Source organism: Orcinus orca, chromosome 14 (assembly GCF_937001465.1).
Source record: "Orcinus orca chromosome 14, mOrcOrc1.1, whole genome shotgun sequence".
NCBI lineage: Eukaryota > Metazoa > Chordata > Mammalia > Artiodactyla > Delphinidae > Orcinus > Orcinus orca.
In genome coordinates, this window is record NC_064572.1 from 79,376,336 (window position 1) to 79,397,113 (window position 20,778).

General features: G+C 46.0%; 2 protein-coding genes across 11 annotated transcripts in view; one reads left to right on the forward strand and one right to left on the reverse strand.

The window, feature by feature from the left end:
- MCMBP (minichromosome maintenance complex binding protein) overlaps positions 1-1,507 on the reverse strand; it is a 68,223-nt gene extending 66,716 nt beyond the window's left edge. For both annotated transcript variants that reach the window (XM_012531581.3, XM_004265766.4), the window contains exon 1: positions 1,165-1,507. In XM_012531581.3, coding sequence (XP_012387035.2) covers positions 1,165-1,222 — 58 coding nt within the window. In that variant the 5' untranslated portion in view covers positions 1,223-1,507. The remainder of the gene's footprint in view (positions 1-1,164) is intronic.
- An 11,120-nt stretch (positions 1,508-12,627) lies between these two features.
- Positions 12,628-20,778, forward strand: part of SEC23IP (SEC23 interacting protein) — a 103,003-nt gene continuing 94,852 nt past the window's right edge. For 7 of the 9 annotated variants that reach the window (XR_007471492.1, XR_007471491.1, XR_007471490.1 and 4 more), the window contains exons 1-2: positions 12,629-12,875; positions 18,182-18,714. Coding sequence is in view for 5 of the 9 variants with exons in the window: in XM_033420893.2 (XP_033276784.1) it covers positions 12,713-12,875; positions 18,182-18,714 (696 nt within the window). In the remaining 4 variants the exon portion in view is untranslated. Of the gene's footprint in view, positions 12,876-18,181; positions 18,715-20,778 lie in introns of all 9 variants that reach the window. The other 2 variants (XM_033420896.2, XM_049697468.1) reach the window with 1 other exon arrangement.

Consider the following 20,778-nt stretch of genomic DNA (forward strand, 5'->3'; position numbering starts at 1 on the left):
AAATTTTTTTTAACAACATATGCATAGTTCTAAATTTCTCCTTTATCAGGTTGTCGGTGTTCACTGCCTACAGTCCGGTTGCCTATCCAGCCCTTATCCTCATTTGCTGCTTCTAGTTTCAGCCTGGGAAACCAGCTAATTAAACTAGTTCAAATTATAAGGAAAATGAATGAAGATTTGTTGAGTGAGCCTTTCCTGCAAGAAGTACACACATTTTCTGCCATTGGTTTTGGCTGCTGGGGACTACTGAGCTTCTTAATAGGCGTTCTCACTAATATCCCACAACGTCTTAAGTGAGGAAGGCCACTCAACAAGTTTAAGTTACCTCCTGACACGTCAGGTGTTCTGATCTAACACACTGATTTCTGTTCGGGTTTGCGTCTACCACTCCTAAGCGCAAAACACATGGGGGTTGTGGCCAAAATGCCTAGTTAACTGCAAACAAACCTAAATTTTCCTTACCAGAAAAGTGGCATTAGCAATAATTGCAGCTAAAATTTACTAAGCTTGCCTGCCACATTCTAAGCTCTTTCTATGTAGGAGCGCGTTTGAGTAGTTCAACATTTCTTGCTACCTCTGGCACAAGAGGAGATGGAGACCCGGCTGGTTTTAAAGGCACCCTTAAAGAAAAATTAAGCTGTTAACACTATATCTTATCTCGAAAAGAGAGGATGTGTGTAATACAGGAGTTAGAGCCAACTTCTGCTGCGAGGGAGCGAGTACTCCCCCGACACACCGGAAGTTTTGAAATATCCTGCAGGCTTCCCCCAGGCAAAGTGCTGTTCCTTCACCCCATCTCCGCCGGCCCTCGCGAAGGTTCAAGGGCCCCTCCGAGCTGTGCCGCACGCGGGGCTCGGGCCGCCAGCAGGGCCAAAAAGGGAAGCGAGGCCGTCAATCACGGCCGCCCGCCCGCCCGCTCCTCGCGGCGTAACCTCGGCCGCTTGCGAATCGCGAATCGGGCAGGTGGGAGGCACCTGCGGCCGGGCCCGGGAAGCCGCGGCCCGAAGTTAGCTGTGTGGAACGCCGGCCAGCGCAGGCCCGGCTGGCCGTCTCGGCCGCGCGAGCCCTCGAGGTAGCCCCGCGTGGGGCCGCGCGGCGGGGCCGGGCCCGGGGCTCCGTCAACTCGGCGGCCCCCCCTAGCCCGCCCCCGGCGCCGCCACTCACCGAAGAAACCCTGCACGATCCCCAGCGGGTGGCTGAGCCAATCCTCTCCACAGGGCATCTCGCAGACGGGCCGGAGCCGGCGCGGCCCGGCGTCCCGAGCCGCTGCTCCTCTTCGCTGGCTCGGCCGCTTCTCGCCCGCGCCCTCCCACGCAGGGTGAGCCTCGCGGCGCGGGCCGCCCGGCCTCCCCGCGCCTCAGAGAACGGCGGCTGTGGCTGTGGCAGCGAGGCGCTGCCGGAGACGGGCAGACGGCGCGTGCGGGCCCCCAACCTCCACTTTGCACAATGGCGGGAAATAGGCGCCGCCGACCGCGCTGCCTGCGACCTGGGTGGAGCTCGCGCGGGGAGAGGCGGCGGGAGCGCGCTGCGCGGTCCCGCGGCGGGGAGGCGGGGCGGGCCTGCTGGGGGGAGGGGGGCGGGCCGGGGAGGGGCGGGGCCGCGGCGGCAGAGCGGCCGCCATCTTAGAAACGGGCGAAAGGAAGGGCAGGCGCGGCCTCACCATCCGGAGCCCGGCGTCGCAGGCCGAGGGAGGTGTTTTGCTGGGTGTCACTCTGCAGGACCGAAGGGGAAAACTCCCGGGGTCCGGTTTATGCATTTATAGTGCGAGCCCTTGCACAGGCTTTGCAACAGCCCCAAAGCACAAACCCAAAGAGACCTCAAAGTTATCGCTGGGCAAAACTAGAGTGTAAAGCAGCCTTTGGTGTCTGCCCACCTCACGGCGTCCTCTTGGTGTTTTTTTGTTTGTTTTTGCCGATGGCAACTCTTTTTTCTGGTTCCCTGCCCGAAACCCTGTGTAGTGACTTTCCTTCAGCTGGATCAAGTCTTACCCCACTGAGGAAGGTGTACATTTAGATAAGGGGGACTTTGAAAAACCCCAAGCTCTCTTTCTGTTATCTCAGGCACTGCGGAGGGACTAGTTCCTGATTGAGAGGCAAGTTCATAACTGTGAAAACATACCCTGGCCTGTGTCTGCCTAGAAGCTGGAAACAGCCGAGGAGCTTTGGCGAGGTTCCTACAGGACGTGTGTGTCAGGACACGCTCAGAATGAAGACGGTGGCATCACCACACACAAAAGATCAAGTCAACAGTAACCTTTGAATGAGGAAATTTGGGAAATATGCAAGTTCTGTAATGAAACAGCCCCTAGGCCTGGAATATATCTGAGAAATCCCGGTCTTATCAGCTGAAATACGGCGTATTAACGGAAGGATCTGAATGGAGTCTAGAAAGTGGGGAGCTGGAGAACCTGAACTCAGGTCTCAAGCCCTCCTTAGGGCAAAAGGGGTTATTTTGTATTTGTCACCGTGAACTGATTACATTCTGCACCCGGTATCCAGGGGTCAAGGTTGTTTGAATCCGCAGATGTAGAAACTGCAGGTATAGAGGGCCGGTCACCCAGGGCCACTGTTCTATGCCATTTTATATAAGGGACCTGAGCATCCGCAGGTATCCGTGGGGCCCTGGAACCAACTCCTTGCAACTAATACCCAGGGATAACTATGACTGGCGTACTACATCATACATCTGGCTCTGATGAGTTTGGGGGAGCTGTTTCAAATTTTTGGCATTACCACCACTTTGTTCATTGATTCATTGAACGGAGGGGGTTGCCAAGTCCCTGGTATTGAATGGAGAAACCCCCTCTTTAGCTTTGTGGCCAGTAATACACAAATTAAATATATGTCATGAACATCTGCTTTTATTTATTTATTAATTTATTTAACTTTTTGGCTGCACGGCAGGGCGTGTGGGACCTTAGTTCCCCCACCAGGGATCGAACCCCTGCCCCCTGCATGGGAAGCACAGACTTTTAACCACTAGACCACCAGGGAACATCCCGAACATCTGCTTTTAAATTGTGATAATTTCAGATTTACTTTATATGAAATTTCAGCTGGATAGCAATTCAGCAGTGGCTAGTAACACTTAAGCTTTTGGTTTCTACCTCTGTATTCAGTGATTTGTAAGCAAACAATTGCTCAGATTTTACTTAAAGAGACACTGTGATTCTACTGAAATGTAATTACTTTATAATGTTAATAATTTCACCCTCTAATTTTCCTGGGGCAAGATGTTTTGACACTACTAATAAGTAGTTATGAAAATTTAAAAGGCCAAGGGAAGGTCCCTGAGAGTACTTCTCTATGGCAAGTTTTCTCTTCCCACCACTGGTAATCACACTTCTGCCCCCACCCCAAGTCCGTATTTTTAAGGAGGATGTTATGTAACACTGTCTACAAGTAATTACCAAAGGCATTGGAAATACTGGGGTGAAAAAGGGAGATACCATCCCTGCCTTCATGGTATGTATGGTTCAGTGAGAGACTTATTACTAAATAACTATTCATTTACAACCATGATAGGTGCCAGGCAAGAAAAAGTGAAGTTCTATAAGAGGAATGAACAGCACTATCTATTCTAGTGAGGGAGTCTTGTGGGGAAAGGATCCTTCAGGGATTTCTTGAAAATGTGACATTTACGCTAGGACTTGAAAGATAAATAAGAGTTAGCTAGGTGAAAAGTGTGAGGGAAAAGTGTTCCAAGCCTTAAAGGTAGGAAAACAAAAACTTGAATAGAAAATTAAAAGAATCACAATTTATTGCATGATATGGCTATCAATAGTGTTTAAATAGCATAATAATGTTACAATTTCAATATTAATCTAACCAACATTATAATTTTTTGTGTGTGTGTGGTACGCAGGCCTCTCACTGCTGTGGCCTCTCCCGTTGCGGAGCACAGGCTCGGGACGCGCAGGCTCAGCAGCCATGGCTCACGGGCCTAGCCACTCCACGGCATGTGGGCTCCTCCCGGACCGGGGCACAAACCCATGTCCCCTGCATCGGCAGGCGGACTCCCAACCACTGCGCCACCAGGGAAGCCCCTAACCAACATTATAATTTTTTAAAATATTTTTAAATTTATTTATTTGGTTGTGCCAGGTCTTAGTTGTGGTAGGCAGGCTTCTTAGTTGTGGCATGCGAACCCTTAGTTGCGGCATGCATTTGGGATCTAGTTCCCTCACCAGGGATCAAACCCGGGCCCCCGGCATTGGGAGCGTGGAGTCTTCTTATCCACTGCACCACCAGGGCAGTCCGTATAACTTAACTTTAGGAGGCTAGGGGGATGAGGATATATAGGATTCATATATGTGATAAGGACAAAGAAGACCAAAAAGAGCAAAATCCTCATCTTTCATCTGGGAAGTCAACACATAATGCAAAGGAGAAAAAAAGGAACAGAAGTGACATGTAATCATGTTAATTAAAAATATAGAAATACAGAAAGAATCAGCAGAAAGAATTGAATGTAGTTGCCTCAGGATGGGGTAAAAATTTCTTTTAAACATTTGCTTGTTTTCTATATACTTATCACAAATTCAGCCTCAGCTGCACTAAAATTTCCACCAGATCCTTAAAGCAATGATTTTGGTATTTGTATGCTGCCTTGTTCCCCGGCACCTAGAACAGTGTCTGACATCATAGATGCTCAATAAATATTTGCTGAATGGGTAATGCACACTTTCCATCAATTGCCCAAATCTCCTCTCTAGATATTTAGAGACATCAGCTATTTTATATACTTTATTTTCTTGGACATCTTTCCCAAAGCCCTTTTTCCTATTCCACTCTGGCCTTTGTTGCCTTCTACTTCTTAGGATCTTCTACCACCATTATCCTAACTCTTCTTTAGGATTCATCTGTTCATTGAGACTTTGAAAAAAGTCTGTTCTCTCCTTCCAGGGCTATATAAAGTTTTCCCAGGGAAGAACTGCATTTCCTAGCTACAGAAGTGTAGCTGAGGTTGGTTGCCTGGCTAGGGACTACATTTCCCAGCCTTCTTTGATGCTAGGTAGGGCTGTGTGATTAGGTTTACCAAAGAAACATGAGGGAATGTGACATCTGGAACTTCCACTTCAATTTCTTAAACATTTGGCCCTGGATATGTTCTTTGCTCCTTCCTGATAGATGGGATGGTGATGACTAGAATGACCTTGTGCTAAAGTCAGCCTGGATTTTTATAGGAACATTGCATTCCGAGATCTCTTTCTTAACAGCTGCTAGCATTACCCTAAATAATACAAAAAGTATTATCAGAAGTGGTGTGCTGTCGTAACAAATAGAAAATAACGTGGCTCTAGTTTAGTGCTTGGATAGTGGATGACAATAGGTGAAAGACAAAATGCCTCAGACAATGAAGGAGGTGGTTTTATTCAGCCTGTTGCAATAGGGAGAACACGCATTCAGGACATTTTTAAAGAAGAGGGGTAAAATTTGAGATTTTATAAAACAAGGGAGTCATTGAGGATGGGTAGGGGTGACTCTTATTTTGGAATGTGCAAGAGCAAGGTGGTCCTTTACAGTTAGCCCTTTCTTAGAATACAAAAGGGAGCAGGAATTTTTTTGTTTGTTTGTTTGGTTTGTTTTTTGCCTTGCCCCCATGACTTGCGGGATCTTAGTTCCCAGACCAGGGATCGAACCTGGGCCCCTGCAGTGAAAGCGCCGAGTCCTAACCACTGAACCGCCAGGGAATTCCCAAGGAGGAATTTCTTAACCATTCCTGTTTTCTGGGGAGTGAAGGAAACAAATAGGCAAGTTGGCACTCATCAACCAAGTCCTGACCTTTGTGAACCAATTGCTCTACTGTCAGAGGATACAGGTTCTATTGTTAAATATGGTCTGGCCATTGTTTGTGTATTCAGTCTCTCAGATATAACTTGCAAGCCACATATGTGATTTAAAAGTTAAATTAAAAAATGTAAAAAACAGGTAACACTAATTTTAATAAAATATTTAACCCAACATATAAAAATATTATAATTTGAACAAATAATCCATATGAAGACTATTGATCTCTTTTTAAAATTAATTCTTCAAAATCCGGAGTGTATTTTACACTTATAGCACATCTCAATTCAGACAGCCACATTTCTAACGATCAATAGCCACAGGTGGCCACTGCTACCAGATTAGGCAGCATAGGAGAAATTGGGGCCTTCCAGGACTGGAAAAACCAATCAATTCGGTGTTCAAACCCTAGGAGGATTCACTCAAAGGTATTTTCAAGGGTCCTTGAAGACTTCTCAGGTAAACTAGAGAATCTAGCCCTGTGGCAAAGATCAGATCAAGGTTGTAGCCTGGTTTCAGATGACCTCAAGTTAACCAACATTAGGCTGAGAGAAAAAAGAGCTCAGGTCAGACATGGAAGTTATTGGAAAAAAAAAAAACCAGGAGAGGGGCTTCCCTGGTGGCACAGTGGTTGAGAGTCCACCTGCCGGTGCAGGGGACACGGGTTCGTGCCCCGGTCCGGGAAGATCCCACATGTCGCGGAGCGGCTGGGCCCGTGAGCCATGGCCGCTGAGCCTGCGCGTCCGGAGCCTGTGCTCCGCAACAGGAAAAGCCACAAAAGCAAGAGGCCCGCGTACCGCAAAACAGAAAACAAAACAAAAAAAAAACCAGAAGCCTGGCCTGAAAAAGTCTGCAACTGTTCAAGCCTGAAAGCAAGTCTCAGGCCCCAAACTCATACCAGCAGGAAGTAAATTGCCAAAGCTGTACAGCCGCCAAAGAGGGCATGCTTCCCAGCGCTACTTCACATATGGCCTTGGATGACCATGGTCAAGGAGAAACCCCCAGAGGGCAAAGCCAGGGCCAGGAAGAACTGCGCACTGGGGAGTTATTTACAGAGGACCAAACCAAAGACAGTCAGGACTAACCACAAACATTCTCCACTGTCAGGGCAAGGAGTATTTTCAATTTATGCCTAGCAGGATTCAGTCATTTCTATGGAACCGTGATTACTGTGTTTTCCATTCCTCTTTTTTTCCCAGTGGGAGTCTCCATTGCAGTTACCCTGTTTTTGCTCCACAACTGTCTATTGGGTGTCTTTTAGTCGTAGCTCCTGAGGAACCACATCCAGATGCATTGGAAAGGGCTGAGCTGCCTAGAGATCCTGGACTTTTAAGCTGGATGCAGCTGGTTACCCGCCTTGGGGCATGACTATGTTCTATTTGGGAATAAGGGTGGGTACATTATGGCCAGAGGGACAGACTGCCATGGCAACTGCCATTTGCCCACCAAAATCTTCTTCCTCGATAGTTACAGAATTGTAGTTACGATGTGGGTACCCAGGTGGGGAGTGTATTTTCCAGCTCTTCTTGCACCCCAAAGGAGTGCATTTTGTCGAAGTTCACACTAGTGGAATGTGAACAAAAGTGATGTGTGCAACTTCTGTCTGACTTGTTAAGATGGGACATTTGTCCCTGAACTGCCTGACCCCTTCCAACTTCCTTGGGTGGCAACAACTTGAGCAGCCTCAGAAGCCCCATGTTGAAGACAAGAGCTGGTCACCAACATGTACTTTTGTGTGAGTAAGACACGAACATTTGTTTGAGTCCTTGCATTTTGGGGTCTGTTTGGGAATTTGCTTGAATTCCCTTGTACACCTGTGTTGGCTATCATGTTACCTGCATCCCCCATAGGAAGACTTTCTTAGCCTTATTCTTTTACTTTTGGTGGAGCAAGTCCTTCATATTTTCTTAGAAAGTGTGCTTGAGAGGTAAATATTTTGGGAGCTGCATTTCTTTGCATTTTGACCTGTTTTTATCCTTCTGGAACCTTTAGAGATCTTTGTCTCCAATGCTCCAGTATGTATGTTTTCAACCATTGTGCTGGGTACCAATGAGAAACTTGTATACTTCATTTCTGGGAATTAAAAAAAATTTTTTTTCCCTTGATGATTCCCTCCCCTGTACTTTCTGTCTCTCTTAGCAGAGCTCTTAAAATTCAGATATTGGATTTTCTTGCATGGCAATCTAATTTTCTTAGGTTTCTCTCCTAGCTTCCATCTGTTTGTCTTTTTGCTTTACTTTTTGAGAAATTTCCTCATACTTTTTTTCCTTCTTCTGACTTTCTTTTTTGTTCCCTAAATATTTCTTGTCTTTTCTTTCTTAAACATCACCCTGATCTTGTTTCTTGGTTGCAGATCCCTCTGAAGATATTATTGATAGATTTTTGAAAGTTCTTGCCTTCCTGTGTCGGTAATTTCTTCTAAATTGCCATTTCTTGTTCCTTTTGTGGGTCTTGTTTGAATCACTATCTTCCAGGTTAAAGAATCTTCTCGAGTATGTGGTAATCGTATTTAAAGTGTGGGGACTACCTCCCACCTGTGCTTTTTCTGATCACATCTGTCAACCTGACTTGGTGCCCAGCACATCACCTTGTACAGAAAGCAACACAAACCTTCCTCCAAAAGAATGGCCATTTCTGACAGTGACAGAACACAAGGCTCTTTTCCCACAATTTCTGAATCACCTACATGTGAGCTGATGCCTCCTACATCTCATTTTAAGCCTGGACTTCTTTCTCCAGTTTCAGAGCCATATATCTAATGGCCAGGCATCTCCATTTTTAGGTTCCAGTTTGTCCTCCTGTTCCACTGTGTTCCCTGAATCAGAAATTAGCACACTTTCCCTTCAGTCACCTGTGTCTCATCCTCCCAGTTCACCTGCCTTGCCAGGTGGAGGTGAGTATGGAAGCAAGAGAGGGTGGCTGTCCCCTAGAGTGTGAACTGTCACGGCTCTGCCCATTTGTCCACTCTTGTATCCCCCGTGTCTGGCATAGGAGCAGGTTCACATAATAATATTTGCTGAATGAATATCTGAACAAAACAAAAAGCATGGGGACTAAAAAGGTGATTGGGAGCTCAGAGCATATACATGGGTCTTGTTGGTTTTTTGTCTAGATGAGTTTATTTTCTTACAAGTATTTCATGGAAATAGGAATGTAGCAAGCCGGTCAGGGTAGTAGGAAACAAATTTTAAGGGCAGGTTCGCGCATGTTGCTCTATTTACACCTGGGAGCAGGCTTTCGCAACCTCGGGCGCAGCAGCTGCCCTCGTCCGAGGCCCCCTTGCAGACGCAGCCCTGGGCACACTTGGCACAGCTCACGGGGCAGCAGGGGCAGCAGCTCTTGCAGGAGGTGCATTTGCAGGAGCTACAATAGGCGCAGGAGCCACCAGTGGCTCAGGGGCACTTAGGGTCCATTGTGAGCCGAGCTGACACCAGAGGTGCAAATCAGTGACCAAGAAGAGGCTCTTGGGTTAGTGGAGGGTGTGTTCCTGGGGCTTGTTGATTGTGAGCTTAATTAGGGGGTGATTCTGCTCTGGGCTGTCTCATTGTGAAACCCGGATTTAATTCTCTCTAGATCTTTTGTTCCCTGACCCCAACAAGATGCTTCTAATCTCCTGCCTAGAGGTTGAAGACCCAGCAGCTAGTGTTTTTGGAGTTGAGTGAAGAAATTGGGCTGGGTTTGTGGAACAGGGTGTTTTATTACTCAGTATGTATGTATTTGCTTAATCTTCCTTCTGTTTTACCCTCTCCAGAAGGGAAAACTCAGTCCTTTTCCTTTTTTTTTTTTGCGGTACACGGGCCTCTCCCTGCTGTGGCCTCTCCCGCTGCGGAGCACAGGCTCCAGATGTGCAGGCTCAGCAGCCATGGCTCACGGACCCAGCCACTCCGCGGCATGTGGGATCTTCCCGGACCGGGGCACGAACCTGTGTCCCCTGCATCGGCAGGCAGACTCTCAACCACTGCGCCACCAGGGAAGCCCCAGCCTTTTTCCTTTAAGGGGGATGGTCAATAGTCCAGTTACTGAGAGTGGCGGAGGGGGTCTGTTTCTTAAACAGTTTTAACCAATCCTCCTAATTATAGGACCTCTCTCTTCCACTGGACTGCCACTTCCAGAGGTGCCTGAGGTCATCAGGTCCTAAATCTTTTGGTGATCCTGTGGTGCAAATAATGTTGCCTTTGAGTGTTCCCCATTACTGGTTTGCTAAATCATCTACTACTTGCCTATTTTTTTGGTGCCTTCCAAAATCTGTTGCTGCCAAATCTTCTCCCATTTTCCTCATCCTTATGGGTTTATGCCTAAAAAAACAAGCAAATCCATCTGTGTTTTCAACAGAGCTTCAGGAAGAAGAAAATGAAGATACATCTGTTCAATCTGACATCTTTCCCCAGAAATTACTCCTGTTTCTGTTCATTCCTACTCCAATCGCTCTAATTTGAGCCACCATCATTGCTCAGCTGGTCCGCTGCATCAGTCGGCCAACTGTTCTTTCTGCTCCCGAAGCTTGCTCTTTCCTTATCTATTTTATTACACTGAAGACAGAGTGAACTTTCTACAGAGCAAATGTTATTTCTCCACCTTCCTTTAAATCCTTCTTTCAGTCCCTTTTGCTCTTAACTTGTAAGGACCCTGTATCATCTGGCCTTGGTCTACTTTTCATTCTTATCTCCCAGCTTTCTCCCAGTTGCTCACTAGGCTCCAGCCATGGGGTAACCCATGTTTCTTTTAACATTAAAATATGGCATCTTGGGCTTCTCTGGTGGCGCAGTGGTTGAGAGTCTGCCTGCTGATGCAGGGGACACGGGTTCGTGTCCCGGTCCGGGAAGATCCCACATGCCGCGGAGCGGCTAGGCCCGTGAGCCATGGCTGCTGAGCTTGCGCGTCTAGAGCCTATGCTCCGCAACGGGAGAGGCCACAACAGTGAGAGGCCCGTATACCGCAAAAAAAAAAAATATGGCATCTTAAGGTAACCCTACATACTGTAACTTCATCTGTAATTGTCTCTCACCACTTCTTCCGGTCCCTCTCCTCCAAGCTTTTCCGGTTAACTTCTACTCATTGGCTTTCAGGTGTCAACTTTAATATTTCTTCTTCAGGAAAGACTTTCATGTCACTCCAGATGAGGTAGGTCCTTTGTTGATGGTCTGATTGTTCTAAATAGTTGCTATCCCTCCCCTAAAAGGGTTACACCTCCTTCTCCTGATGGTGTCAGTATTCCACACAACACACTTTGAGAAATTGTACATTATTTTCATCACACTTCAGTTTATTGTTATTATGTGTTTAGTTGTCTGTCTTCCTTACCAGACTGTAAGCTCCAAGAAGGAAAGGTCCTGTGTCTATCTTGTATACCATGGTACCCCAATGTTTAGTATACTGCTTCGACCACCCATAGTAATGACAAAGACCCCCTTGACCAAACTCTAGAATGGCTACCAACAGCTTAAGGCTATGTCCCCAGGATGAACCCTGTCCCCCTTAAAATGCCTGCCTGAGAAAGCTCAACACTGCCAGGAGAATTTACTGTTTCTTCCAACCCAAACCAGGTGATAGGCATATAGGCCCTGAACCTCCCTTAAAGCAGTTACTTTAGAAAGCTTGCGATTATAAAACCTTTCTCCACCCCTTTCGGATATAAATCTTTTGTCACCCAGAACTGCCTTCTCAAGGACCTGAGAGCTGTCTCCTCCCAGCCTGGTGGGTACCTTGCTCTAACTTGTACCACTGCATGTCATAAAGATATGAGAAGTTAATTTCTGCTCCATATAAGTGCCAATTAACAAGCCCAGTCACATGGACCAACACCCCTTGGCACCCTTCGATGCCTTTGCCTTAGCACACGCCAGTCTTTAAAGTCTCCAGCCTTTTGTTTTTGGGAAGTTCAGTTCACGATGAACCCACTTCCTTAATGCAATAAAAATCTATCCTTATTGCTTTAAACTAGTATCTGGCTTTGTTTTTGTTTTGTTTTGACAGTAAGCATACTAGTTGTTGAATTAATAAATAAACAGATACTATATAGGTGTGAACAGCTGGGGGAGAGGGTAGTTTCATTATTTGAAAGCTTCTTTTGGGTTTCTTCTATCCCTCTCCCACCCTCCAAGAAGTTGATTATCTGTTATTTTTTCTTTCATAATCTCTAACTATGTGAAAGATGACAATTATATCCAAATTATCCATAGTGCATTTTAGGATTAAACTAGTCAGATTATTTTAGACAGGTGTAGAAAACTATTAAAAAAGTCACACGCCTATTTTAAATGTCAATTCCCTGGTTTCACTTTTAAACTTTTTTTTCTTCTCTTTGGCTTAAAAACTTCAAAAGTTCTACCATTTCTATTTCTGGGCGAATGACAAACAAGAGTTCAATTCAGTTCAAAACAACGTGGGCGGGTTAGATGCGGGTGTTTGGTTACAATTGGTGAGTTTGGCTAGACTTTAGCTGTAAATGGCCCCCACACCTTTTCCTCCCTCTGTCAGCAGCTAGCACTCTGCTACCTGCGCCTGCGTGCTTTCGCTGTTCCTCCAAAATTTTATCTAGTTAGACGCTTCTGTGGGTAGTTTTAGGAAGCCTAGAGAGCCCCCCGCAAGCCGAGATTTTCAGTGCCGATTAGTACTTTGATTCACAACCAGATGCATTCCCTCTCCCACGCTCCAACCTCAGTCGCGGCCTCCACCTCTGCCTCCCTTCCGGCCCCGGCAGCGGCCGAGGGTGTCACGTGCTAGGACCCGGGCGTGAAGCCTGCGCCGCCATGTTGGTTCCTGGCGGCATCGTAGGAGAAGGCAGAGGGAGGCTGACCAGCCGTCCGGAGTTCCGGCCCTTGTGCGCAAGTGCGGAAGTTTGTTGGCCCCGACCGTGACCGGTTTCCGGCTGGTGGTTCCGCACCGGCCCCCAGTAGACGTGTAACGGAAGGTGGGCCGCAGCCATGGCTGAGAGGAAACCTAACGGTGGCGGAGGCGCAGCTTCCACCTCCTCGTCGGGCACGAACTTACTTTTCTCCTCCTCGGCCACGGAGTTCAGCTTCAACGTGCCCTTTATCCCAGTTACCCAGGCTGCCGCTGCCTCGGCCTCCCTGCTCTTGCCCGGAGGTAATAAGGAGATGAGGATCCGGTGGGGCAAGTGTGTGCGGGGAGGTGGGCGGGCGGCGGGCGGTGGCGAGGGTCGGAGGGGAGGTTTTCCTTGTGCCTGGACCCGACCCTCTGGTACCTTGCCAGGGCCATCAGTGGCCAGGTTTGAGTGTCCTGAGGACTTTGGGATGTTGGGGGCGGGGGCCAAGCTCTTCGTGGAAGGAACTGTTCCCAGTGCTGGACACTCCTGAACTGGCATTCCACAGATTTTTGTTGAACACCTCCTGTTGGACACTCAGGTGCTTGCAGGGAATGCAAAAAAATTAGTGCCTCCTCCTCTCCTAGGATACTGTAGGATATCTCTTAGGATAGACACGTAGTATTTGCAAAGTAGAGGTACAGAACGCAGTCATCTTTCAAGGCGATGCATCATTTTCTCTAAGGAGCCCTTGCTTGTTCTCAAGTCCCTACTCCTGTGTGCATCTTAGCACTTTGTACATATCTTTATTATTGTCTAGGGAGATTGCTTTTTAACGATTACGTGGCATAACCCAGACCTGGTGTTGGGGAGCACAGACTGTATTCCAGCCCTAGCCCTGCCAATTACTTGCTGTGTGACCTCAGGCATATTACTTTACCTCTCTGTTCTTCATTTTCCATATGGGCTGTGATGAGAAGTGAACTGATTTTTGTCAGGCACGGAATATAGTGCTTGGCACATAGTGTATAAATGTTTGAGAAATAAACATGTCTGCCTCTCTATTTGGACTGTGGGCTTCTTGATGTTTGCAGCTATAACTTATTTACCTTTTTATTTCTAGGATCTTGTTTAGTGCCTAGCACATAGATCCTCAGTAAATGTTGAATATTTTCCTGTTGAATAATTTATTCTTGTTTGGAAGACTGAGAAAAGTTTCATGGAGAAGTGAAGAAGGGCAAATCAGAGACAATACATGATGGTTCCTCTTCCCTTGTGTTATGTTTCTTCTTGGTACTTATCACCACCTGATGTGTACAAATATTTGTTTATCCTTTTAAAATTTTTAAATTTATTTTACTTTTTATTTCTGGCTGCGTTGGGTCTTCGTTGCTGCACGCGGGCTTTCTCTAGTCATGGTGAGTGGGGGCTACTCTTCGTTGTGGTGCGCGGGCTTCACATTGTTGTGGCTTCTCGTTGCGGAGCATGGGCTCTAGGCGCACAGGCTTCAGTAGTTGTGGCACACGGGCTTAGTTGCTCCGTGGCACGTGAGATCTTCCCAGACCAGGGATCGAACCCTTGTCCCCTGCATTGGCAAGTGGATTCTTAACCACTGCACCACCAGGGAAGTCCCATATTTGTTTATCTTATCCCACTAACATGTAAGCTGTATGAGAGCAGGAACTTATGCCTAGAACAGTGTCTGGTATGCTGTAGACCGATTTTTCAATAGAAACTTATTGAATAAATGAAAGGGTGGCAGTCAGGAATATGTATGTCTTGTTTTGATAGTGTGGCTGAAAGGTTCATCATTGCCATTTTTGGTGGAGGACTAGCATGGCTGGAGCAGAATGCTTTGGGAGGTTGCAGGAATAAATAAGGCTGTACATGGGGTTTTCATGTCATCCTCTGCTTCACAGATGTTTGATTCATGCCCCATCTTCCTTGCTATATAATTTGTGTCTGTTACTGTCCGTAAATGCTAAACATCTTCATTGCTAAGTAACAGGATAACTTACCTGTCTTGAAAACTATTGTTTCTTGGAGATGATTTATTTTTTTATTATTTTTGTTTTTTTTGCGGTATGCGGGCCTCTCACTGTTGTGGCCTCTCCCGTTGCGGAGCACAGGCTCTGGACGCGCAGGCTCAGCGGCCATGGCTCACGGGCCCAGCCGCGCCGCGGCATGTGGGATCTTCCTGGACCGGGGCACGAACCCATGTCCCCTGCATCGGCAGGCGGACTCTCAACCACTGCGCCACCAGGGAAGCCTGGTTTATTTTTTTAATAGGAAAATTAATACTTTTTAGAACTAAAATTCTGTAACAAATATTTTTCTACCTTTAAAAAAGATTTGATCATTAGAAACCCATTCAGATAATTTCCAGAGACAAAAGGAGAACCTGTCACATTGGAAGCAACAGTTAATCATGTCAGTGAAAGAGACACTTAGGAAGCAATTCCATTTCACAAACCTGGATTGAGCAGCTTCCGTTTGCCAGGCCCTGTTCCCGGTGTCCGGGAGACACAGAGGAGCAGACAGCATTGCCCTCACGACTGCACAGTATATACAGACGCAGTGTACCCAGCTGTGTAAGTAATTGTGATACAGGTTTATGACGGCTGGAAAGAGGGATTGATAGGCTGCTCTGAGAGCTGTGGCTGTCAGGCTGGCTGACCAGGGAGAGGATATCCCTCGGGCCTTCAGGACCTCACAGAGGAGGCAGTTCTTGAGCTGAATATTGAAGGATACATAGAAATTAGGGAGTCTGGGGAGACAGACATGTGAGAGTCTGGAGGTGTGAGAGAAACCTGCTGATTTGGTGGGATTTGGTGGTAGGTGCTCACATTCTCTTTCCATCCCGTGCTTTTTCCCTCTCGCCCCGTCCCTCCCCCGCTGCACCCCTCCATGTGACTAGAGTGAATGCAGGGGAGTGCTTCAAGTGGTCAGCGGGGCCCAGATCACGAAGGGCCTCAGACACCACACTGAGGAGTTTGTAGTTTACCCTGTGGGGTGTGGAGGGTGCCCTTGAAGGGTTCTGAACAAGGCAGTGGGATTAGAGGTGTGTTTCAGAAAGACTGGAGTTTCCTGAGATTGCAGAGATTGCACCAGAGTGAAGCTGACCGTAGCAAGAGCGGCCGATCTGGAAGCCACTGCGAGTCAGGCAGGAGCCTGTGGCACTCTAGCCCTGGTCAGCCACACTGGGTGTGAAGAGCAGGGAACAGATATGAGAGATTTCTACACAGTCGAATTGATGATATTTAGTGACTCACGGGGGTCCAGGCTGTGCAGTGCAGAGTCCCCTTCTCTTTGTTCAGTTTCAGCCCCAAGACATGGCACCACCTGGCATGTAATGGATACTGTGTACATATTTCTTTAATGAGGATCTGAATGATTAAATGAAGGGTGTGAGGGGGAGGGAGCAGTCTGAGAGAGGAGATTTCTGGTTTGAGTGTCTGGATGGATGTTGGCAGACATCTGTTGAGGTTAGTGATATGTGTAAAAGGGGGGACATGAAGGGGGACAGTTAAGATGACAAATTCAGTTCAGGCTTACTAAGTCTGAGGTATATGTGGCTGAACCTGTCAAAAAGTATTGAGGAGGCAGTTGGAAGATAGGTTCTGGGACACATAAGATCAGTCTCAGTTTGAGACAGAGTTGGGAGTGTCACAAGTATACAGGTGCTTATTAAAGTTATGGTTCTTGATGCCACATGTGTCCACATGTAATTAGAAAGTGCCCCTGAGGTGAGGCTGGCAGCTTGTTGAGATCAGTATTTTGTTTGTAATTAATGCTAATCAGAAAAAAGTCTCTTGGATCAGGTTGATCCCAAGTTGTCTTAAAGGATGAAAGACACCACAGAGGTTTTCTCCTCTGCTTTTAGATGTTAAGACATCAACTAAGAAATCTGAGTCCAAGTGAGGTTCATGTGACTGAAAAGAGAGGGTAGGAATCGGAAATGTATCAGAAAAGTAGAACAATATAAGCAGACAGTGCCTGGGGTGCGGGGGGGGGGGGGGGGGGGGGGCCCTTGTGCAGGAAGATATTTTTAGTTACAAAGAAACAACTCAGAGGAGTATTTTGAATAGTGGAGTATCTCAGTTAAATTGATGTGTGTGAAATATAATGAGAGCAGTCTAAGAGCTGAAGGCCTCATTCAGTAAAGGTCAAGAAGGAGCTCAGAGCTTGAAAGGCCACCCTTTGGCAGGTCTCAAGGGCAGGGACTAGTGTGCCTGTGTGCTGGGAGAGGGTCCACCCTCCTGATCTGCTCTATGCCTCCAGCAGTGGGAGATAAGAGGGAATTGGAAATGAGAGGGAATGAGATGGGAGAAGGAAAAGATTAGGAAGAGGAAGACAACGTTAGAAGCTAAGGCCTCCTAAAAGTTTCCTGAGGAAAGGTAGACTGGGCTTTTTTATTTCTGTTTATTTATGTATGTATGTATGTGTGTATGTATGTATGGCTGAGTCAGGTCTTTGTTGTTGCGCGCGGGCTTTCTCTAGTTGGGGTGAGTGCGGGCTACTTGTTGCAGTGCACGGGCTTCTCATTGCGGTGGCTCTCTTGTTGCGGAGCACGGACTCTAGGCGTGCAGGCTTCAGTAGTTGTGGCATGCAACCTTCAGTAGTTGGGGCTCGTGGGCTCTAGAGCGCAGGCTCAGTAGTTGTGGCGTACGGGCTTAGTTGCTCCGCAGCATGTGGGATCTTCCCGGACTAGGGCTTGAACCCATGTCCCCTGCATTGGCAGACGGATTCTTAACCACTGCACCACCAGGGAAGCCCAGACTGGACTTTTGAGGCCATGTAGAAGGAAAATGTTTTTATCACTATTTTAGGACTTGGTAGCAGAAGAGAGGATAAATAGTTTGATGCTAATAATACCCACAGTGAAGATCAAGTTGGGCAAAGGGAAGTGAGGAGAACTTCCCTTAGTTAGAAAATGACTTTTCCAGTGACTTGGCATTCTCTAATGACTATCTGGTTGTGATACTGTGTGGTTTTAGGGATGGCAATTAACGGTTGACCTACTTTGCCTCAGGAATACAAATACCACATGTTCACTTATATAATGAGTGCTTTGTAGGTAAGAGCCCTGACACACCCCTTGTTGTCAACAGAGTTAATATCTGTACTTTAGTTTCTTGTCCTTACTGTAGAAATAAAGTTTTGTGTGTTTGGGTAGCAGAACAGTATTTGAATTGTTTCTTACCAGGAAAAAACAGTATTCAAAATAACATGTAAAACTAGGAGTATAGATTTTGTTTCCATTTTTAAAACCTTCTCCTATATACATATATGTCTACATAATTTATACATGTTTACAAAATAAATAGTATATAACTATATTTATTTTAAAAGTGTGGAAAGGTATGTATCAAAATATTAACCATGTTAACAGTGATTGTCTCTGGGAGGTGAGCTTACGAATGAGTTAGTATTTTTCCCTCTTGTTTCTTATTCATGTTTTCTAGTTATTTATTTCAAAGAAAAAAAAGTTTTTCATTATTGTCTTTAATGCAGAAATGTAAGTTTGAACAACAAAATAAGAGGTATAATTGCTAGATCTGCGGTATAGAATCTTATCTACAGAGTGATGGCATACCTTTAAACCATGTACCCTTCTGTTCCCTTTCAGAGGATTCCACAGATGTGGGTGAGGAGGACAGCTTCCTTGGTCAGACTTCTGCTCACACGTCTACCCCACAGACATTTAGTTACTTCTCTCAGGTATCAAGCAGTAGTGATCCTTTTGGGAATATTGGACAGTCACCGTTAACAACTGCAGCAACATCGGCTGGACAGTCAGCATTCTCCAAGCCCCCAACTGCTCTCCCTTTTACCACCGGATCCCAAGATATGTCGAATGCATTTTCACCATCCATTTCGAAGGCTCACTATGGTGCTCCACCTGCTTCACAAACGGGAATAAATACTTATCTGCCTTCTCAGCCTAGTAGTCTCCCTCCTTCAAATTTTGGGAGCCCACCCCAAGGAACGCCCCAACAAGGATACAATCCATATCGCCACACAGCTGTAAGCAGCAGGGCTAATCCTTATATTGCACCGCCACAGCTGCAGCAGGGCCAAACACCGGCCCATCCTACCCATCCCCCGCCCTCTGGACCCCCTGTTCAGATGTACCAGATGCCTCCAGGATCTCTGCCATCGGTATGGAAACATGTTTTTTATATCCTAATTATTCACTGTAATTTTTAATCGCTCTCATCTTAACCTGTGTTTTTGAAAACACTGTGCTTTTTTTTTTTTTTTTTTTTGCCGTACGCGGGCCTCTCACTGTTGTGGCCTCTCCTGTTGCGGAGCACAGGCTCCGGACGCGCAGGCTCAGCGACCATGGCTCACGGGCCCAGCCACTCCACGACGTGTGGGATCTTCCCGGACCGGGGCACGAACCCGTGTCCCCTGCATCGGCAGGTGGACTCTCAACCACTGCACCACCAGGGAAGCCCAACACTGTGCTTTTAATAATCAATATGATGACAAGTTATTTTCAGAGGGTATTTTTTTTAAGCTACATGCTTTGAAGTAAACAATCTTTTACAGATAGCTCATTGAATGGTTCATATTTCAGTTTATATTATCTATTTATGGAAGTAGTAATTGATTTTAATGAGTTAATCATATGCCAATATTTCCAGATTTAATGTAACATACCAATAACAAATGTCATCTAGGGACATGTAGAAAGTCGGAGCAATTATTAGCAGACTGCCAGTTTCTCATTTTTTAATTATACTACTCAATCAAAACACTCAATTGGTGGGACTAAAATTGATTACTCCAATAATTTCTTTTATTTACATTTATGGAGTTTGGATCTAGACAGTCAAACTCTGTCTCAGGGGAGGAATGGAATAACTTTTGCATTGGGTAAATTTTATGAAATTCCTTTATGCCTTTTTTCCCCACTAATTATTCAACTGACTTCCAAAGGGAAGTGAACTGAATCAAAAAAAAGGGAAATGACTGAAAGGAAGAATTAAGAACCCAGCCCAGTGTGGCAGAGATAATAGCATTTCGATCAGAGTGTAACCTGACTTCTCTCTTGGGGATGAAGAATGGGTTCCATTTTACCATCTAATTTAAATCTTACCAATACACAAACTCTTGGTAATGTTGGATTTCAGCATATTGGAAAGTAACCAGATTTGTAGCATGTAATATAAGTTAGTATACTTTGTTTGCTGATGAAATTTTGTAAAGATTCCTAATTAAGAATTTTTAAAATGACAATTTTAAATATAAAAAAAGGTTGCAGGGCTTCCCTGGTGGCGCAGTGGTTGAGAGTCTGCCTGCCGATGCAGGGGACACGGGTTCGTGCCCCGGTCTGGGAAGATCCCGCATGCCGCGGAGCAGCTGGGCCCGTGAGCCATGGCCGCTGAGCCTGCGCGTCTGGAGCCTGTGCTCCGCGGCGGGAGGGGCCGCGGCAGTGAGAGGCCTGCGTACAGCAAAAAAAAAAAAGGTTGCAAAAATAAAAATAGGACAGAGAACACCCCAGTACCCTAATCCAGATTTACCTGTCATGAACATTTGTTCTATCATTTGTGAACGTGCACGCTGACACGTGTTGGAGTATCCTTTTCTCCCCTCCCTCCCTCCCTTCCTTTCTCACTCTGTATATGTGCAATCTTGGGGGGAAACATTTGAAGATCAGTTAAATACATTATGATTCTTTACTCCTAGATTCTTCAGTGTGTATTTCCTGAGAATAAGGGTATTTTTTACATAACCACAGTACAGTTATCAACCTCAGTACATTTGCATTGATAGAATATTCTAAAATGATTTTTAATAAAAATTTAAAAAAATAATTGTATTCTGATTTTAAAAGTATTTTCAGTACAGAAAATTTGAAAAATGCTGAATAGCCAACTGAATAGAAATTGCCGCTAGAAAACCCTGTTTTTATTTTGTTTTATGTCTTTCTTATCCTTTTTTCAAGATAAAAGCATAGTGTTTTGTTTTTTTTTTCTTTTTTAATTAATTAATTTATTTATTTTCGACTGCGTTGGGTCTCTGTTGCTGTGCATGAGCTTTCTCTAGTTGTGCCTGAGTGGGGGCTACTCTTCGTTGTGGTGCCTGCGCTTCTCATTGCGGTGGCTTCTCTTGTTTCAGAGCATGGACTCTAGGTGCGCAGGCTTCAGTAGTTGTGGTGCACGAGCTTAGTTGCTCCAGGGCATGTGGGATCTTCCTGGACCAGGGCTCGAACCCGTA